Genomic DNA, 22,416 nt, shown 5'->3' with positions numbered 1-22,416 from the left:
AGGTCGCAGTGAGGATGAGTTGGACTTAACAGAACAAGAAGTCTATCAGTGGTCAATGGTGCATTTCATCACACTAACATGTCTCTCAGCCTGTTCTCATTCTGAATTCATCAAATGCTGCCACTTAAGCCTGATTTATGGTCCTGCAGTGTACCTACAACGTACCTACGTCGTTGCCGTGACGCCGTCGTGAACCCTTCAAACTTCTCCGTCACTCCATTTCGTCCCAGTGCAATTCACCGCCAGAGCGGTAGGAGGCTGCGTTCCTTTCCTGAATGGTTATTATCGTCTCTAGTTGATTCTTTGTTTAGCTTCCAGCTTTTCTGGTCACAGAGAAATGAACGCGGAGCACGGACAGACGGCTCCGTCCGTATCCGTATTGAATGTTGAGCATAAATGGGCCTTAATATTGCAACATCTACATCGCAACAGAAGATGTTTAAAGATGGCGCAATCTAGAAATACGGAACAGGAAATGCGTTGCTACCAAGCAAACCAATCACAGCCCTCTTGGTCTGCGCTGGGTCTGCGTCGCATCGACGTGCAGTTACATTTTTGGGGAGGTGCACGTCAGGCTACGCCGGGGGCTACGGCGTGCCTTCTGCGTAGCCGTGTACCCTACGACGTAGCAACGTCGTTGATTTAACGCAGGACCATCAATCAGGCTTTAGTCAGTGATTTCTGCGTCGGACAGTGACGCCAAAAGCCACACGGGCGACGTCAGTTTGAAATGATGCTCTTCTTGTCTTCTGCCATTTTTTCACTATCTATCTATTAGCCGACTTTGTGAGACGATAACAGGCGTCACAGCCTGAGTCCAAACAAACAAACAATCTCCATGGAAATTTGTACCGCTGTAAAATCTCTTTCAACACAGTAAATGAGTTTTTGCCTTAACTAAGGAACCTTTTTAAGGGATTCTGTGCAACAGTGCAAGTCCCTCAGCTAGGGAGAAATTAAGCCTTAAGTGTCATACTTAAGGAAAAAACTGAGTTTTGTGCAACTGGTTCCTTTAAATAATATAAAACACAGAAAAAAGAAACAAATCTGTGGCATGTTGTCCTTAAAACTGTTGTTGAACTTTAACTGATCAATAAAATAGTTACAGATGGATTTCCTAACTTCCTTCTCCCTGGACGACAGGCTGTTTTGTTTCCCGTCAGCAGAGCCGCTCTGATTGGCAGCCAAACTGGAGGAGACTAAAATTAGAGCTGATTGGCTGGTTTCAAACAGGTCCAGTGTTTCCATAGAAACTAGAGTCAAAATCTGGAGAGGTGATTTTATAGCCAGCGAGTCTGAAAAATGAAAAAACAAACACCAACTTGTAAACAAACTGTTACTGATGTCATCTGCGGGTTTTCTTTTCCCTCTGTCTGTGTCTGCAGGCAAAGAAGAGTCCCTACGCCTTCCTGTGGGACATGGCGGTGCTGGAGTACGCGGCCCTGACGGACGACGACTGCACCATCACTGTGTCGGGAAACAGCATGAGCAGTAAAGGCTACGGCATCGCCATGCAGCACGGCAGCCCGTACAGAGACCTCTTCTCTCAGAAGTAAGTGAACCCACACTCAGCACCTGGAGAAGGAAACTTTCTACCTCCAGGAACGTCTCCAGAAAAACACAGGTCTGATTTAAAGCTGCCATGAGAGGCTGGAAGACAACTCCGTGTAGGTGCTCCATAATCCGTCGCAACTCTGAAGGCAGTGTGCAAATTTTACCTGCATTATCTTAAATTCAGACAAGTTACGTTCTTATGTAGACGTACAGCAGCTAAATTAATTCACCCGAAAACATCAGAAACTAGAATGTTAAACTTCTGAACTTAAAAAACTTTAACGCGTATTTATTGTTAGTTTAAAGTGCTGAAACTTACTGACTGTAAGTGTGACCCATTTATAATTTTGTCGCCAGAAACGGAGCTGCACCTAACGACCATTGTTTCAACTGGCCGATTATTCTAACAACTAATTTATCCATTATTTTAACGATTGTTTTTCTTAATTCATTTCACTAAATAGTTTTCTTAATCTACGCAAAAATAAATACAAATTAAAGCTACAAGCAGCGCTGGGCGGAACCTCTGACCCCAGTCGTTTCGTCCTCCAGCTCACGTAGACAGTTAAAAGACAAAGCATGTTTAGGGGGTCAAATTTTGTTTTTTTGCGCACCAGTGGGGCCCCATGTCATGCAGTAGGTGCCCTTTTTTTCCCTTGCGCCCCTGCCCTTCAAACATCCTGAGTCCATCACTGAGACAGAGAGAGACAAGCTGTTTGAGCAGGCAGATGGAGATGGCTTTTATTTCCAAACCGTGGGTCCAGTTGTCAATCTGAGCATACCAGCAGAGAGGTACACTCGTCCCGAACGCACACATATAGTTTTTATGTTTGTGGAGTCAAAGAATGTGATCTTGGTTGCAAGTTTCAGATGTCTAGCTCACAGCTGACAATTTCTCCACATTTGCTCATGTTAGTTTCAGAGGCACTAGCTCACTTGTTGTTGGATTTAGGTCAGGGGTGATTTGTAGGTCTCGATGAGACGAACAAGCCAGTTTTGGTTTGATCTTTGTACGACATTCCTACGGGCCGCAGCGGCCATTTTAGTGTGCCTAGGTGGCACTAGAGAGTCCATTTTGGCACTTTGGAGGTTAGTTTTTTCTTTTTATCAAATTTTTCGCCAGTCCTGACAAGCATGCCAATTTTGGTGAGGATGTGAGCATGTTTAGGGGGTAAAATTCAACCTCAAAGAGGTGGCGGTAGTGGGTAGGATCAAGACCTTTGACAGTTCATGACGCCTGCATTTAAGATAAACAACAGGTTTCATGACAATCAGACAGACGCTCGTTCATTTACGTTAAATCTCTACTGGGCCACGCCCTTCTTTGGAAACTCTGTCGCTCCCTATTGGTCAGCTGCAGAGACATTTTGGGGACATGCTTCAATGGCTTAATTTAAAATATCCACTGAGTTTCTTGATGTTTGAACAAACCCTCATTGATTTATGGCCAAATTTTGAGAAAGACCACTGTGCTTGTTTAGAACTTGTGGCGCCCCCTAGTGACTGATTTCAAAATAATTCAACACACGTGGTTTGTCGTTATTATTTAACATACACTGTGAGTTTTGAAATGATTGAACAATCTATTACTGATTTACAGTCTGATTTGTGTTATCCAACATCCATTTTTTGCATTTGTGACACTCAGGGTTTGATTCAGATACATAGCAGACTTTGCAAGTTCTGTGATGATCGGCTCAACAGTTATGAAGTTAGGTCTATTTATGTGCTGAGCCATGACCTCAGCCATTTAGCTGCCCTGAGTGTGGGAAAAGATTTGGTATCAGTGGAGATCGGACGACACACACGAGAATTCATACAGGAGAGAAACCATGTAGCTGCTCTGAGTGTGGGAAAGTAAAACATGCTTTGGTTGGTCGGTGAAGATCTGCTGAGAATTCAGTACGAATTGGTTTGATGATGGTTTTTAACAAACACCTCATATTCACGTTTGTTTCCTTGTGCAACAAGAGCACGTGGTTTAGAAAAGAATGTCATGGTTTGGCTCTTCATTCCTACAGGAAGTGAACGGCGGCCTCCTAGGCAACAGTCCAGGGTAGGGACTTTCCAGCTTCTTATATTACGTTGTTACTGGAGGCGTTTCAAACTGATGCCGTCCAGCAGTGCATCACGCTGCAGAGATAGCTGCTTATCCCACAAATGCATGTTTAACCACCATTTAAAAGGGAAATAAAGGGCTTTCCAGTGGTATAAGATTTATTGCCAAGACGCATTGTTACAACAAAAAAATAATCTGCCAAACACAAATGTCCTTACTATTTGTGCTTAGTTTAATTTGGCAGTTAATCAGTAAAGCTGAATTGAACACATGAACTGCTTAAATAAGAATAAAAAGTTTTATTAAAACAAAGAAAATGATCCCCATACAGAGAGCATGCCTTTAAGAGACAACACATCTTCTTCTTCTTCTTCCTCTGTGTGTTTTATGACGTCTCTTCCTGCTCCATCAGAGTCATAAACTTGATGTCTGCAGTGTGACGCAGCCTGAAGCTCGGAGCTGTTTACGGACAGTCAGAACACGTTAACACAGACGCTGTGTTTCTGCTCTCTTTTCACATCAGGATTTTAGACGAGCGCTTTTCTCTTCTTGTCAGCTGGTTTTATTGTGCAGTGAAACAAAGCCTGACGTGGAGTTAATGATGAAGGTTGGAGGCTTTTGTCGGCAGTTTGATCCTCTTTGTTGGTATTAAGTCTTCATTATCAGCCTGTAAATCCTTCTATGTGAGCAGAGAGCCTGTCTGCGGCGATTACACCTGACTGGGTTTAACTTCATGTAAAGGAGGGACACTGACTGTAGGATGAAAAGTGTCACACTGACTTATTTTAAACTTGACGGAGGCGTGCGGGGGTTTGAAAGTTGTGGGTGTTGAGGAGGTGTTTGGTTTGAGGTGAGAAACACCTCCTGCAGGTGGTGAATCAATAACAGCGCTCCACGCTTAAGTCAATTAAGCTCACATGAAACAAGCTCGTGTTAAAATACCTCTGTTGTGAAGCAGAAGGATTATTCACAGTGCCATGTGTAAACACAGAGACGTGAGCTAATTACTGATTAGATCTTGCGAGGCTGATGTCCCCGCAAAGGCTGCAAGCTTTGAGGAAATTAAATTATCTCCTTAGGTGTGGAGTTGTGGATGAAGTCAGTGAGTGAAGCCTCGTCTCTTCTCTTCCCAAACGCAAATTGATCCCAGTGTGAGTTTAAAAATCGCAAAGATCATTTAGTAAATCTCCACATTATTACATCATGAATTAACGGCGTGAGGAGTCTCATAATCTCCCCGAAATCAGAAAACTTTCTCAGCCATCTCGTATCGATTGGCTCTCAGAGAGCAGACAGGAAGTTAGTGTCAAAAAAGAAACCAAACACAGGAAACTGAGAGAAGACGAATAAACATAATTATTTACGTTAAAGTTTTGGGTGTTGAATCTTCAAATTCACTGATTAACAGCAGTTTTGACATTGTAGCTGTTTTATCGATCATTTATAATGTGGATCAGATTGTAAAGCTGCACAGGAAAAAAGAAATCCAAGTAGCAGGAAGTCACCAGACGAGTAAAGATGGCTGCCATCAGACAGTGTAAATCTCCCATCTGACGCAGCGGGCTCAAATCCCGGGTCAAATGTTTCCTGACTCAAAATCCCCGCCTGTTTCTCCTCCACAAACACACACACACACACACACACACACACACACACACAGTATATAACAGCAGCCTACAGACATGATACATAAAAACAGCGGGCCACATTTCTGGATCTATAATAACCCGTATTGATAAAAGATAAAATCAGCTGCACTCACAGTTAAACCACTGAGCTGAAGAGACTTTGGGCTTTTATTAGATTAGATTTTTATGGCTTATATTTTATCGCAGGACTGTAGATTGATTATTTATCAGCGCTCCGTGACCCTTACAAGCTCTGTTTACCTCCACTGTATTTGGGTGGAGGCACAAATCCAAAACAGCTCAGAGAGGAAATGCTGGTTTTGTCCTTTTTAAAGATCAAACGTGACTTTAACTGTCATGTCAGCACTGTTTCTGTAACACTAGAGTTTATATCCTGCTGTTGATTGAGGATGAAAGTATTTATGAACATGCAGGTTTTAAAGCTTTAAAGATTTTCAAAAAAAATTGCCAGTAGGAGGCGCTATAACTGTAATTATGTAAATGTAATGGATGTCAATGCGTTCAGGGTGGGACTGTCACCAAACATGAGAAGTTTCGGGCAGATTGGGCAAACCACTTCCTCTTTCATGGAGAAACATGGAAGTTCGACGGCTCGCAACGGTCACACAGTTCGACAGAAACTCAAGCTTTAAGTAACTGTTCATGTTGAAGGTCTTTAGATCGACCAGCTGTGTGTCGTCGCAGTGTGCGCAGATGAACGTTGACTGACTTAGAGAAGGGAAACCAAACCCTTTACATCTGCACACACTGTGATGCTGCTCAGCTGGTTTAAAATCAGTGAAGTTTCTCTTTATATTCATTGTGTTCTGTGGCGATCAGCAGTGATGTTGTGATTCACTTTTCCGGAAATTTTGTAGGGGGCGCCACAGAGCACAATGAGCACGAAACTTAATATCAAATTTTAAACCAGCTCCGACGGTTGTGCAAAATTTGTTGAATTTTTGAGCCCCTCAAACAAGACATTTATTTACGCTTGGGCCAGAATAATGATCTGCACAGCCACAGGTAACGTTTCAGTCAGACATCATATTATCTGATCTTTAATCTGATAGTTTGACATTTTGGGAAACATGATTATTTGCTTTCTTGCAGACGTGTTCCTTTAAATCTGCTCTCACACACTCGGGGAGTCCAAACAGCAGCAAACTGTTGGAACTTAATATTCTGTGAGCCGCCGTCCTCTGAGCTGAGGTGGCTGCTGCTCTCCGCAGACCTGCAGAGTCACAGGAAATGACTTTATCCACCTTCATATTAAAGAATTTCATTTGGGTCGAGAGATGAAATATCGTTTCTGTGAGCGGTCGTCATGTGTGTGTTGCGTGGCTCAGCAGGAGTGTGTGCAGCCGGCCTCCCAGGTGTGAATGTCTTTGTGATTTGGTGTCTGGATGAAAAGCAGCGGGGCTCAGAGTCCTGAGGAGCCGCTCTCAAAGCCTCTGAACTGACGGCGTGGAGTTGTGAGGAGGGCGGCCATTATACAGCAGCTCACAGCCGGGGCGTGTTTGATGTCTGTCGCACACGCTCACAAACTCCTCAACACACAATCGGCCGTGTAACTTCCTGTGTAATCTCTTTAATGGAGAAAAACACAAACAGTGATTGTGAGGTTTGAGCCCGACAGCAGCAGCGTTAATAGAGACGTTAACACAAAGCATTAGCGGCTGCACCGCTGTGATGCCAACGTTATTATCAGAGCAGCGGAGCGAGCTGCAGATCAGCCACGCTGAGGCCAAATGGGCTCTCTGGGAGGTGTTTGTGCGCCCTGTGGCTGCGTGGGAGGGACGCCCGCGGCCTGAGAGCAACTCCACACCAAAGATGTCATTTACACCTCCTCCAGCTGAGCATTTATCTGACTCCCCCGTCCTGTTCCGCAGACTTCATCCCCATCCGTGTGATCCTCCGTCGTCCTCTCAGGCCATGTTCAGGGAGCGAGGAAATCCTGTTTCTCAGAGCTGCTCTTTAAAGCTTTGAGTCTGTCCTCTTTGTAAGTGACGAGTGTCTGGATCAGATGACCTGAGGGGAGGATGAGGCTGCTGCAGTAGAGGAGAGGAGACAGTGTGAAGGTGTTCAGAGAAGGCGAAGAGTGCAGCTGTTTTTTAACCCTCGGGGTGTGTGTATAAAACAGTTTGTACACAGCTGGCAGGTTTCGACCCTGTGTTGGTCGCTCGTGATTAATTTTAGAGGCGGCTGAATCTCAGTCTGACAGGTTCTCTGTTGATGTTTGGACTAATTGCCGGAACGATCAGCGATCCAGCTGTCAGACGATCGGACGGATTTCTGGCAGGTCCGAAATTCTGGTCTGCAGTTTGATCTGATTTCCCAAAATGGCTGCTGTTCAATAGTCTGGCTGCTGTTCAATAGATCTGTACAATAGTCTGTTCTGACATCACTGTGTATAACTGTAGTTTTAACTGAGATAGAGAGTAAACAACAGACACAACATGTTCTCTTCATCTGCAGCCCTTTTCTCTCTTGACTTTCCCTTCATAGTAAAACTGCACTGAGAAATGATCTTTCTCTTTTATCAGCAGTGTTAGCTTTGTGCTGTTTGAACCAACTGTAGTGGTGTAGTTAATAATGGATGGACATGAGTACTCAAGTACTTGATTTAGATGTCAGTATTTTTCAGACAGAAATACTGGATGGAGCAACTGTGACATTACCCATTGGTTTGTGGACTCGATTCAGCATTTTGGCTGTCGCCAATTTTTTTTTTTTTACCAAAAGCACCCATATTTGGGCGTGGTTTGACAGAGAAACCGAGGAGACTGTCGGCAGACACCATCCTGCTCTTAATTATCTTTAACTTTAAGTCTTAATAAAATGTAAACAGGTGAGATTCAGCTCTGGATAGTTGTCATGAATGCTGAAATTAGTTACAGACCCTATTACTGTTAGTAAATAGTCTGGCATTTTTTAGTGGGCGGGGCTTAGCTGAAGGCAAAACAATTCTCCACAGACATTAGCTAGCAAGTTCTGTTGCCTTGTTTTAGACAATGGAGGACGATAATGTGAGTGGAGCGTTGATAAATTGGAAGCGCTGTCTGAATGTAGCGTTGGGTTATCCAGAGCAGCGCACTCTCAGAGTGGCAGAGCGCACTCTGGACACTCTGTCTGTGGAGACGGAGCAGCAGAGCGCCGAGCGGAGTGAATGTGTGATTAACTTAAGCGTTGGTTCATTCATGTAGAAATATAACGCTGCGTTTCTTCCACCAACAGGGCTCTCATTTTAGTGTAGAGCGTCAGACTGAATTTACCAACGCACCATGTCAGGTCACTCACTCTCCGGGACCGCCAGTGTTACTTGAATAAGTAAACACTGACCAACGGGACCAGACTGGCCGACCCGTATGCTCTCACTCAGTGGATGGATGATGTCACAGGAAGCCAATCTTACAAAGGAGGACCACACTTGTTTGTTTTGCTATGGAAGCTAACGTTAGCTAATGTGCTAAAAAGTTAGCGTTGCAGAGAAATCCAATCTTCCTCTTAATCCCTCCCCAGTTTCTGATGAGGTGGACATGATAACCCTTAATACACATAACCTTATTCATCCCTACAACAGGAAATACTTTTTCCCTAACCTGATATGAAGTGTGCGCTGCACATGTGAGCATTTTTGATGATGGCCTCCGTCCAGTCCTTTGGTCTTATCACATTTAACCATCTTTGTTTTTGTTGACGGGCAGTGGCGGCTGGTTTTGAGCCATGACTCCTTCTATTCTGGCTCCAATAACACAACAAGACAAACACATTTTAACACTCCTGTGTGCAGCTGGAAGTTATAGTTTGATTGACGGATGGATGTCGTGATATTATTGTTTAAAACTGGTTGGTATTAGTTTACATGAGCACATATCATTTTTTGTTTTAGAAGAAGAAAACACGAGTGGATTCTGATGTAAAAATATAACAAAAGTGTTATTTTTGGCAGTCATTGTTAAATAGGAGCAGAAAATGTCAGTGATGTGATTTGAAAGGGTTTGAAAGGCAGTTTTCATTTCATGTAGACTTTAAAGATGAAACAGCGGTAAAGTAATTTATGATTCAGGTCTTGTAGTTTCATCACAGATGATTTACATTGTAGAGTTTAAGTTTGTCTGTGGAACTTAAACTGCTAATTTGTATTTAGATAAAATCATTTCATTATGATATTGGTTGTCATGGCAAAGACATAAAGAACAACTTCTGTGGCGATATAAAGGTTTGTTCTGAATATATACTCTATATTGGTCGCCATGGTGCAGAGAGACATTATAGCTTTGTTGCTTTCGGCTCCTCGTTTCAAAGTATGAGAAGTTTTAAGTGGAGTTAATAGAGACGTTAACACAAAGCATTAGTTTAATGTGATCTGAAACTGCTGGCCGCTGTGAGTTTTATTCTCTCAGACTTCAGCAAAAGAATCTTGACCTGAGTGATTCTCGAACTATTGAGTCTCTTTGACTCCTCTCGCACATTCGCTCAGCTTCTCTCGTGTTTCCTGGTTGGCGCCTGATTGCTGCGATGGTCAGGTTCATTGTTTGCCTTTGGGACTATTTCTCAATCACGGCCTCTCTTCTCCCTTCTCCTCCCTCTGCAGCTCACACTTCCTCGTTAATTAAACAGCTCTGTGTTTATTTAGGGATTAATTTGTGGCACTGAATGGAGACAAAACCGCGATTTATTAATGGAGTTTGTGCACCGGCCCGGCCCGGTTCAGCAGGCATCCAACGGCCCGAGGCGTCCTCGCAGCGCAGTGTTCAGGGACGACCAGGAATAATGTGTCAGAGTGTTAAATTGAGGGCAGAGCTATTGTTCAGAGCGAAAACCATTATCTCCACATTTCCAACCATCATTTTAATACCTAGTCCCATAACTGCTGTATTACCTCGATCCCTGGGTTTCCATTTGATAATCCTGCCATTAATAACCTTTGCAGACTTTGTTGCTTCTGCTGCTCATTTGTGCTGTAAAACTATTTTGTCCTCGGGGTGTTTCAGTGTGTGTGTGTGTGTGTGTGTGTGTGTGTGGGGGGGGGGGGGGGGGGGGGGGCTGGTAGATGGAAACTGCAGTGCACTGACCTTCAACATGTTCATGCTGAGTTGAGCAGATTTAATGTAGCAAATTGGGCTCTGATTTTACTGCTGCTAAAAGCAGATTGTTCTTCAGTGGTCATGGCAGAGTTTGCTTAATTAACTCTATTACTCAACACAACGAGAGCAGCAGGCCGGCCGCATGAAACAAAGGCTGTGTCCGAAATCACTCACCATATATAGTGTTTTCTATTTTGTAGTGCCGTCCGAATTTATAGTGGGAATTATTATACCCTAAAAACAGGTAGACGCCGGCACTCATTGTAAAATTCACTTATTTAATGTGGGGCAAAAACATAAAGACACGGACGTGTTCCAGCTGAAGAGCCATCATCACACGTCTGCAGCTGCTTTCAGCACTTGATCAGCCAGCGGTAGTGATGATGTGATGAACTGTGCCAAGAAAATGACTCAAGGATTGTCTCAAAGTGTTTTTTCATGTTGTGGATGAGCAGATATAGTCCTCTACATAATGAATGGACACGGTCTCACTAGCCATGTTTCCATCAGCCTGTTTAGATGCGCATCTAGAAGTATCGCATCGGAAAATTATGATGGAAACACCAAAATTAGAATTAAAATCCCCTGATTCGCACAAACTAAAATACGCTCGCTTTAGCCCTGTTTTGGTTGATTTGAAAAAATGTTGATTCGCAAAACGGGAGATGGAAACAGTTATGTTCAAATTAAGTCTGACGTAGCGCACCTCTCTCCATGGTGATATCCACACTCCAGGTTGGGAAGGCGGTAATGCATTTACAAGCTGGTTGCCAACGGCCAGAAAACGTAGAAGAAGAAGAATGCGAAACTTGTTTTGTTTCCGGTTCTGCGGAAAACTCGCGTGAGTTCGTAGTTTTCACCAAAGTCTGTACATTTAATGGAAACACACAGGATTCGTATTTCTTTTAATGCGCATTTCCCAATGATTCCAGTCACTTTTGGATGGAAACATAGCTAGTGTGATGTCACTTAGGCTGCTCTCAGCCCTAGAGTCGTCTCCTTTGGTCTGAATCAGGGACTCATGTTGTTCCAAAGCTGTATAATTGTTAACCCAAACAATGTGTCATGTGACTGCAGTTGGTTCAGATCCAAGTCAGAACACCTTCTCACCACAAACCAACCGCACCAGAGTTGAAAACAGACGCTCAGCCTCACAGAAATAACAACATGTTTCTGTGAACCTCTAACAGCTGGTCCTGCAGCTTCTGTGTCGAAGGGACGGAAACATCTCTCATTGATTGGTTAAGGGAAAACAAACCCTGCTCAAACAGAAAACAAAATGCAATTTAGCATCATGCTAATCTGCCCATCACATCACCCTGAACATAACCTGGGTCTTTCTCTGATTAGAATTTAAAGTTTAAGGTTTAAACAAACAGACTTTGTGCTGATTGTTTTCACATCTGCGGTTTCTGAGGTCAAGAACAAACTTTGAACCTCTTTATGAGAAGCACGTGTCCTCCCTGACCTCTGCTGATTTCCAGCCATGCAGATAATTTAGGTGTTAAGAAACAACGTCCCTCTTAGTTTGAATAATTCCCAGAACACTCTGCGCTTTATGTTTCCCTCAAAAACATATTTGATGTTTCAAATTAGTCATATATAAACTTAATTTCTAGGAACAGCGCTGCGCGGGTCAGTAATTTCCCTCAATTTGGTGCTAATGACAGTGAAAATGTCCACTTTGAATAAGTTGCCAGAGTAACCAGGGAGTCAGTGAGCAGCTGAACATGAAACACCATCAGTTTGTCCACAGTCGAGAAGACAACACGGAGAACAACGTTTATTTAGGTTTTCATAGAACTATGTGTTTAAGGTAAATTATATTTACTTGTTAAAAACAAACATAAAAACAGTTCTTTCCAGGAAACAGACGTGTAAAATAAACATTTTCACAGTTTTTATGTGAACTCTTTTTCACAAAAAGGATCCATTTGAAAACAGTTCTCAACAGAGTTGTGTGGATCGTTGTGATCATCCTGGACAGCCTTTCTAGAAACTGTTTAATTTTTTTAATGGAATTTTTAATGCAATTTCAAATTTAGCAGGGTGGAGACAGAAATCTCAGATACCCAACAACATGGAACCGGTTTCATTCTGGTTCCCGCAGAAGGACAAACAAATATAACAAATTATAACAGAAGAAAAGTTTACAGGTAAACAATGTAATCCGCAATCTCAATACCATCGTTCACTTTCATTGTGCAACAGTGATTCCACTTAAAACTGGTGGAAACGCGTGCGTGGTTCGGTAGGTAGCACCGAGGTTTGAAGAATCCTGAACAAAACCATAAACAAACCAAAACATCTCAAAGCTGTACAGTAGATGACCTGATATGACTCCAAATTTGGGTATGTGAGAAGCAAATGTTCCCTGAACTGGTTATCTAAATAACAGGACACAGCAGCTTAAGTGACGGGAAGTACCTCGTAGGTTTGTAGTAGAGTCACATATTTGTGAACTGATTCAGCTTGTTTGTCAGACACTATAAATTGTCATGATGAAGCAATTCTTTGGCTTTCTCATGTGTAAACCCTCAATTGTCCAGTCCTATGTGTTTGGAGTCTCTTTAGTCCACAACAAAAACTATCTGCATGGCTTGGTACCATTTACTGTTGTCACTTTACCTGAAAATCTAACGTTAATACTTAACCTTTAAAAAATATCGACAACGTTACCATTGTCAAAAGCATTGTGAGAATTTGACATTGAGGGCATAACATTTAAACAGAAATATAACAAGGATCTAACATGGCAATGACTTTGTGGTTAGCAGCAGAGAACAGCTGAATGACTGTAGGGAACATTAACAATAAGATCAAGCAGCTGGAACCGACACATAGATACTGCAGAAAATGAGTGTTGAATCTATTTCACATATTCAGAAACGATACGTATCCATCAATCGCTATTTATATATTTTTTTTTAGATAATATTTGTTAGCTTTTTAATGCCTTTATCAGCTCATCCCACTCATCGAGCCACTGGGCGCCTTAATAAATCAATATTTTTGACAACATTATTACCACTAGATGGAAATATGGCTGGTGTCCACATATTCAACTGTACTCCGTCCTCTCAACTCCATTTATAGTCAACACAGAAACTGTCTCAGTGGTTGTTAGGACATATAATACGTTGATTTAAGAGTTTTTATTTTTGTGAGTTGATTTGCAACAGCTGTGTTATTATAAATATTTCTGCAGACATTTTGTCTCCTCCTCAACACCAGCTTTGATTTTTTTTGCCAAAAGTATTTCATCTTAAAGGGGAAGTTCCGTTTTTACAACCTGGACCTTATTTCTGGCATTAAATACGGTTGTTTACTCACCCAGATAAGTTTGGTGTCATTTGGAGTCCTTCGGAAGATATTTAGATCTGCGAGAGCCGCGTACATCCATATAGTGGGAATGATCGGGGCACCGGCAATGAGGCTCTAAATAACACATTATCTGCCGCGAAACTCGTTCATTTCACCAATATGTTTTTATGAATCGCTAGAGTTACTTGTCATCATCATCCGGGTCATTTATACTGACCTACTAACCTCTGACCTGGATGATGTCAGGCTACGAGTCTGCACTGCCTATAGGACAGAGGGTCAAGTTGATTAGAAGAAAGTAAATACAGAGGAGGGAGAAAAGTGTGCGCTCTTGAAGTCCGGCTTTCTATGCGTAAAGCCAAAGACTGAGTGTCAAATGGCTTGTGTAGAATGGTCTGCACACTGCAAAAAAAATCAGAGGCAATTCGTAAAGACAATCCTCTTTACCACCGAAACGTTCACCTTTCTGTTTCTCACTTTTTGTCACTGAGCTGTAATAATAAATTCACGTTTTGCATAAGAAGTGCCTCTGCTTTTTGTGCAGTGTGAGGGCCATTCTACACAAGCGATGAGAAGAAACTAAAGAAATGTAAAGTCTCATAGTTATTTACTCATCAAGCAAACAAATTCAAGGAAAATAAACAATTTATGCATGTGTGTAGGCTACTTACTCAATCGAAAGTTGTCTGTTCGGTCCTGCAGGCTTTGGCTGGGTCTTCCAGTTTACTTTCGGGACACGAAAAAAACAGCCCGGTTGATCATAGAAGTGAAATCCTCTGCTGTGAGACAGTCATTTCTGGAGATCCAGACATGTATCTCCTGGCCTCAAATCCCACTCAGAGCAACAAAGGCATTCCTCCTCTGTTGGCATAGTGGAACATTGTCCACAAGAACACCACCAGTTAGCATCTATTCTCGGACGTGCAGCGGTTTGTTGTTCTCTGGCCAGCTGGTCCTCTCTCTGCCTCCGCATCCTCCTTTCAAAGAGCTCCTCATCCGTAAACTCTGGCTCAAAACGGTAAGGACGTCATCATATTCAAAGTCGTCGTCCACAACCTCAAAATCTGACAAATATTCAGCCATGTTTCAAAAAACTAACAGTAGCAAATTCCAAAACGAGTTTCGCGGCAGATAATGTGTTATTTAGAGTCTCACTGTCGGTGCCCCGATCATTCCCACTATATGGATGTACGCGGCTCTCGCGGATCTAAATATCTTCCGAAGGACTCCAAATGACACCAAACTTATCTAGGTGAGTAAACAACTGTATTTAATGCCAGAAATAAGGTCCAGGTTGTAAAAAACGGAACTTCCCCTTTAAATGACGACACAATTAAACTCACAACCGACACCCCCTGCTGTTTCCGAACCAAGTGTTCCTTTATATTCTGAGTGGAGACAAAAATGAATCAATGCAGCCGCCATTCTGAAAAGATGAAGCCACAAATTATCACCTGCATTCAACCTCAGTGAAATGAACCACTTCAAAAAACTCAGTGTCGTCTTAAGCAGCACACAAGATTACATTTGATGCAGGATGATTGTTTTTAAATTACAGTGAGATTCCAAATGTTTAATTCAATACACTGTAATTTTGCTTTATTGAAAATTCCCTTCAAAAAGTTAGTGACTGCAGCTCTGAAAGCCGTCCGTGCTCCGCAGCATCGATTAGAAACATTAAACTTGTCATGTAATCGCCCAGATTGACTCATTTCAGTAACGAAGTCACAGCTGTGATGAGGCACGGAGGAACTGTGCAGGTCTGTTGTTGAGTTAAAGAACAATTAAAGTGAGACTTGTCACACTGCCTTCGTTTGTTGTTCACATTGATTTAATAAAGGAAGCTGCAGCTTTTCACTCGAACCACAGACTGATGATAAATATGATGAAAGATTTTCTAAAGCATTCTGGACAGGTTAACATTCTCTTCTTAGTATTATGATTGTTTTTATGCACTTTTGAGATTCTATACACGTCTGCAGGGGGCGCTGTTGTTCTATAAAAAGGAGCGTTCTATGTCCACAGTAATTAATGAATTGTTAAGGTTCACTACAGCTGCGTCTGGCGTTCTGCTGCTTCGTCTGTGCCCAGGTAACGTTCTGTGCTCTGAGGATGAGGTGTTCAGTTTTTAATTTGGGCTATAAATCATGTTGTTTGTGACCTGGTTTAAAACACAAAGCTTCAACAAGACCTGATTGTGTCTTTTGCTCGACTTGGTCGACTAATTATTTTAATTTGTACAGATTTTTCTGACATTATGACTTTTTAATTAATTTTTTGACTAACTATGCTTTACCTTTGTCATAACATTCAATACTATTGCTTTTTGGCAACTTCCTATACCGTGACCATTTATTAATGAATATACTGTGATTTATCTTTTTTTTTTTCATGACACACTATATGATGAGATTTTCATTACATTCAACACTATGACTTTTTTGTTTTTAAGAATATTATTGTGACATGCTATACTATGACATTTTTTACATGATTTCGGACGACATACTATACTATGATTTTTTTTAAATTATTTCAGATGACATGCTGTACTATGATTTTTTTTCATGATTTCGGACGACATACTATACTATGACGTGTTTTTTTTTCATGATTTCGGACGACATGCTATACTATGACATTTTTTCATGATTCTGGACGACATGCTATACGATTATTTTTTTTTCATGATTTTTGACGACATGCTATACTATGATTTTTTTTTTCATGATTTCGGACAACATACTATACTATGGGTTTTTTTTTATGATTTTTGACGACATGCTATACTATGACTTTTTTTTTTAATTATTTCAGACGACATGCTATACTATGATTTTTTTTCATGATTTCGGACGACATGCTATACTAAAGTTTTTTTTTTTATGATTTTTGATGACATGCTATACTAAGATTTTTTTTTAATTATTTCAGACGACATGCTATACTATGATTTCTTTCATGATTTCGGACGACATACTATACTATGACGTGTTTTTTTTTCATGATTTTTGACGACATGCTATACTATGATTTTTTTTTCATGATTTTTGATGACATACTATACTATGACGTTTTTTTCATGATTTTTGATGACATGCTATACTATGATTTTTTTTCATGATTTTTGACAACATGCTATACTATGATTTTTTTTCATGATTTTTGACAACATGCTATACTATGACTTTTTTTTTTAATTATTTCAGATGACATGGTATACTATGGGTTTTTTTCATGATTTTTGACGATATGCTATACTATGATTTTTTTTCATGATTTCAGATGACATGCTATACTATGACGTGTTTTTTTTCATGATTTTGGACAGCATGCTGTACTATGGGTTTTTTTCATGATTTTTGACGACATGCTATACTATGTTTTTTTTTATGATTTCAGACGACACGCTATACTATGACGTGTTTTTTTTTCATGATTTCGGACAACATGCTATACTGTTTTTTTTTAAATGATTTTTGACGACATGCTATACTATGACTTTTTTTTCATGATTTCCGTCGACATACTATACTATGTTTTTTTTTTATGATTTCAGACGACACGCTATACTATGACGTGTTTTTTTTTCATGATTTTTGATGACATACTATACTATGACGTTTTTTTCATGATTTTTGATGACATGCTATACTATGATTTTTTTTCATGATTTTTGACAACATGCTATACTATGATTTTTTTTCATGATTTTTGACAACATGCTATACTATGACTTTTTTTTTTAATTATTTCAGATGACATGGTATACTATGGGTTTTTTTCATGATTTTTGACGATATGCTATACTATGATTTTTTTTCATGATTTCAGATGACATGCTATACTATGTTTTTTTTTTAATGATTTTTGACGACATGCTATACTATTTTTTTTCATGATTTTTGACGACATGCTATAATATGACGTTTTTTCATGATTCTGGACGACATGCTATACTATGACGTTTTTTCATGATTCTGGACGACATGCTATACTATGATTTTTTTTCATGATTTCAGATGACATACTATACTATGACGTGTTTTTTTTTTCATGATTTCGGACAACATGCTATACTATGTTTTTTTTTTTAATGATTTTTGACGACATGCTATACTATGATTTTTTTTCATGATTTCGGACGACATGCTATACTATGACTTTTTTTTCATGATTTCGGACGACATACTATACTGTGACGTATTTTTTTTTCATGATTTCGGACGACATGCTATCCTATGATTTTTTTTCATGATTCTGGACGACATGCTATATTATGACGTTTTTTCATGATTCTGGACGACATGCTATCCTATGATTTTTTTTCATGATTCTGGACGACATGCTATATTATGACGTTTTTTCATGATTCTGGACGACATGCTATCCTATGATTTTTTTTCATGATTCTGGACGACATACTATACTATGACGTTTTTTCATGATTTTTGAAGACATGCTATACTATGACTTTTTTTTCATGATTTTTGACGACATGCTATATTATGATGTTTTTTCATGATTCTGGACGACATACTATACTATGACGTTTTTTCATGATTCTGGACGACATGCTATACTATGACATCTTATAATGTGTTGAACCTTGACTTTTTTATATAACATACTTGTCTGACTTTCTAAAGACTTCCCAAGAGTTTTTTTTATAACAGGCCAGACAAAAAGAGGGAGACACAGGGGCAAATTCACAAATGAAGTCATTTATTAACCAAAAGAGTAGGTATTGTAGGCATGTTTGGGTGCTGTGCTGTGAAGACAATAGACAAGAAATAAAGACAACTCTGGTCTGATCTGGTGAGGAGGTCTGCCAGGGTACTGCAAGATGTGTCCAATACCAACGATTGCAGTCAGTCAGGTCTGCTGCCCTGGAATCAGAAAACAAAACTTTTGACAACATGCTATACAATGAGGTGTTTTTCATGATTTCGGACGACATGCTATAGTATGATTTTTTTTTTTCATGATTTTTGACGACATGCTTTACTATGATTTTTTTTTCATGATTTTTGACGACATGCTATACTATGGCGTTTTGTTTAATAACTTTGGACGACATGCTATAGTATGGCGTTTTTTTCATGATTTCAGACAACATGCTTTACTTTAATGTTTTTTCATGATTCTGGACGAAATGCTATACTATGACTTTTTTTTATGATTCTGGACGACATACTATACTATGGCGTTTTTTTTAATAACTTTGGACGACATGCTATACTATGACGTTTTTTTCATGATTCTGGACGACATGCTATACTATGACGTTTTTCATGATTTCGGACGACATGATATACTCGTCGTCGTCCTGCGCTTATCCGGGTCCGGGTCGCGGGGGCAGCAGCCTCAGCAAAGAAGCCCAGACAGTCCTCTCCCCAGCCACTTCCATCAGCTCTTCCGCGGGAACCCCGAGGCGTTCCCAGGCCAGCCGGGTGATGTAGTCCCTCCAGCGTGTTCTGGGGCGGCCCCGAGGTCTCCTCCCGGGTGGACATGCCCGAAACACCTCCCAAGGGAGGCGTCTGGAAGGCATCCTTACCAGATGCCCGAACCACCTCAACTGGCTCCTCTCGATGTGGAGGAGCAGCTGGAGGTCACTGTTCGATGGAGCTAGGAGGACCACGTCATCCGCAAAAAGCAGGGACGAGATCCTCCCTTCACCAAACCTGACACCCTCCACCACTCGGCTGCACCTAGAAATTCTGTCCATAAAAGTTATGAACAGAACCGGTGACAAAGGGCAGCCTTGGCGGAGTCCAACCCACACCGGGAACAGGTCCGACTTACTGCCAGCCACGCGAACCAGACTCGTGCTCCTTCGGTACAGGGACTGGATGGCCCTTAGCAAGGGGCCACCAACCCCATACTCCCGGAGCACCCCCCACAGGATGCCCCTGGGGACACGGTCGTAAGCCTTCTCCAAATCCACAAAACACATGTGGACTGGTTGGGCAAACTCCCATGCCCCCTCCAGCACCCTGGCGAGGGTAAAGATCTGGTCCACGGTTCCGCGTCCGGGACGAAAACCACATTGCTCCTCCTCAATCTGAGGTTCAACTATCGACCGGACCCTCTTCTCCAGTACCCTGGAGTAGACCTTACCGGGTAAGCTGAGGACTGTGATCCCCCTGTAGTTGGAACACACCCTCTGGTCCCCTTTCTTGAAAATGGGGACCACCACCCCGGTCTGCCACTCCAGAGGCACTGCCCCCCAATGTCCACGCAATGTTGCAGAGGCGTGTCAGCCAGGACAGCCCTACAACATCCAGAGCCTTGAGATATCCAGGGCGAATCTCATCCACCCCCGGGGCTCCGCTGCCGCGTAGTTCCTTCACTACCTCGGCAACTTCTGCCCCCGAAATTGGACGACCTGCCCCGAGACCCCCGGCTCTGTTTCCTCACTGGAATACGTGTTGGTGGGATTGAGGAGCTCCTCAAAGTATTCCTTCCACCGCCTGACAATGTCCCCAGTTGACGTCAGCAGCTCCCCGCCCCCACTGTAAACAGTGTGAGCAAGTTGCCGCCTTCCCCCCCTGAGGCGCTGGACGGTTTGCCAGAACCTCTTTGGAGCTGATCGATAGTCTTCCTCCATGGCCTCACCGAACTCCTCCCACGCCCGAGTTTTTGCCTCCACGACTGCCGCCGCTGTGCTCCGCTTGGCCCGCCGGTACCCGTCAGCTGCTTCCGGAGACCCACAGACCAACCATGCCCTGTAGGCCTCCTTCTTCAGCCTGACGGCTCCCCTCACCTCTGGTGTCCACCAGCGGGTTCGGGGATTACCACCGCGACTGGCCCCAGTGGCCTTGCGGCCACAGCTCACAACCGCTGCCTCGACAATGGCAGAGCGGAACAAGGCCCATTCAGACTCAATGTTCCCCTCTGCCATCGGGACGCGGTCGAAGCTCTCCCGGAGGTGGGAGTTGAAGATCATCTGCCCACCCCGGCCCTCCGCCTCTCACCCGGAGCAACTCCAGCGAAGGAGAGAGTCCAACCCCTCTCAAGGACTAGGGTTCCAGAGCCGGAACTATGTGTCGAGGTGAGGCAGACTATATCTAGCCGGTAGTGCTCAACCTCTTCCACAAGCTCCGGTTCCTTCCCCGCCAGAGAGGTGACATTCCATGTCCCAAGAGCCAACTTCTGTAACCGAGGATCAGACCGCCAAGGCCCCCGCCTTGGTCTGCTGCCCAATCCACATTGCACCGAACCCTTCTGGATCCCTCTGCGGGTGGTGGGCCTGCAGGGGGACGAGCCCATGTAGCCGGTTTGGGCTGGGCCCGGCTGGACCCCATGGGCGAAGGCCCGACCACCAGGCGCTCGCCCACGGGCCCCAACCCCAGGCCTGGCTCCAGGGCGGGGCCCCCGGTAACCCTTCGGGCTGGGTACACATGTCCTTAATGATATACATGATATACTATGATGTTTTTTTTATGATTTTAGACAACATGCTTTTACTGTGACGTTTTTTCATGATTTCGGACGACATACTATACTTTAATGGTTTTTCATGATTCTGTACGACATACTACACTATGACGTTTTTTAAGATTTTGGATGACAAACTATACTATGATGTTTTTTCATGATTTCGGACAACATGCTATACTGCTACGTTAATTCGTTATTTTCGAGGACATGCATTACTTTGACGTTCTTTCATGAATTTGGACGACATGCTATCCTATGATTTTTTTTTTTATGATTTCGGACGACATACTATACTATAGCGTTTTTTTTTAATGACTTTGGACGACATGCTATCCTATGATTTTTTTTTTTATGATTTCGGACGACATACTATACTATAGCGTTTTTTTTTAATGACTTTGGACGACATGCTATACTATGAGGTTTTTTCATGATTTCGGACAACATGCTATACTATACTACTATACGACATACTATAAATTTTTTTTCATGATTTTGGACGACATGATATTCTACGACGTTTTTTCATTATTTTCGAAGACATGCTATACTAGGACGTTTTTTCATGATTTTCAACCACATGCATTACTTTGACGTTCTTTCATGAGTTTGGATGACATGATATCCTATGATGTTTTTTTTTTTTTAATGATTTTGGACGACATACTATACTATAGCGTTTTTTTTCATTTCGGACAACATGCTCTACTGTGATGTGTTTTTCATGATTTTTAACCACCTGCTATCCTATGATGTTTTTTTTATGATCTTCGACCACATGCAATGCTATGATTTTTTTTTATGATTTCAGACAACATGCTATTCTTTAATATTTTTTCATGATTTTGGACAACATGCTATACTATGACATTTTGTCATGATTTTCAAACACATATATTATTTTGACATTTTTTCATGAGTTTGGACGACATGCTATTCTATGATCTTTTTTTATGATTTTAGATGACATACTATACAATGACATTTTTTTTCATGATATTTGAGGACATACTATGATGTTTTTTCTTGGTTGTTGATGACATATTGCGCTATGGAATTTTTTTTATTATTTTTGACACGTACTATACTACAACATTTTTTTGTGGGTTTTTTTCATACTATATTATGAAGTTTTTTTTGCCATTTTTGAAGACAGACTATACTTAAATATGGTGATTTATTTGTGATTTTTAAGGACATACTATTGTATGGTGTTTTTTCATGATTGTTGACAATTTATTATCCCATGACTTTTTTTTTTGTTATTTTTTATGACATTTTTGAAGTTCTTTCATGATTTTGGATGACATATTATACC

At 41.7% G+C, this 22,416-nt stretch overlaps 1 protein-coding gene across 2 annotated transcripts in view; it reads left to right on the top strand.

The window, feature by feature from the left end:
- The window catches only part of grid1b (glutamate receptor, ionotropic, delta 1b), an 860,177-nt gene that overhangs the window by 825,868 nt on the left and 11,893 nt on the right, over positions 1–22,416 (top strand). For both annotated transcript variants that reach the window (XM_033611152.2, XM_033611151.2), the window contains exon 15: positions 1,386–1,552. In XM_033611152.2, the coding sequence (XP_033467043.1) occupies positions 1,386–1,552 (167 nt within the window). The remainder of the gene's footprint in view (positions 1–1,385; positions 1,553–22,416) is intronic.

This window comes from Epinephelus lanceolatus, chromosome 21 (genome assembly GCF_041903045.1).
Source record: "Epinephelus lanceolatus isolate andai-2023 chromosome 21, ASM4190304v1, whole genome shotgun sequence".
Classification (NCBI taxonomy): domain Eukaryota; kingdom Metazoa; phylum Chordata; class Actinopteri; order Perciformes; family Serranidae; genus Epinephelus; species Epinephelus lanceolatus.
The sequence above is the reverse complement of the archived record's forward strand: the minus strand, read 5'-3'. Positions and strand labels throughout refer to the sequence as shown.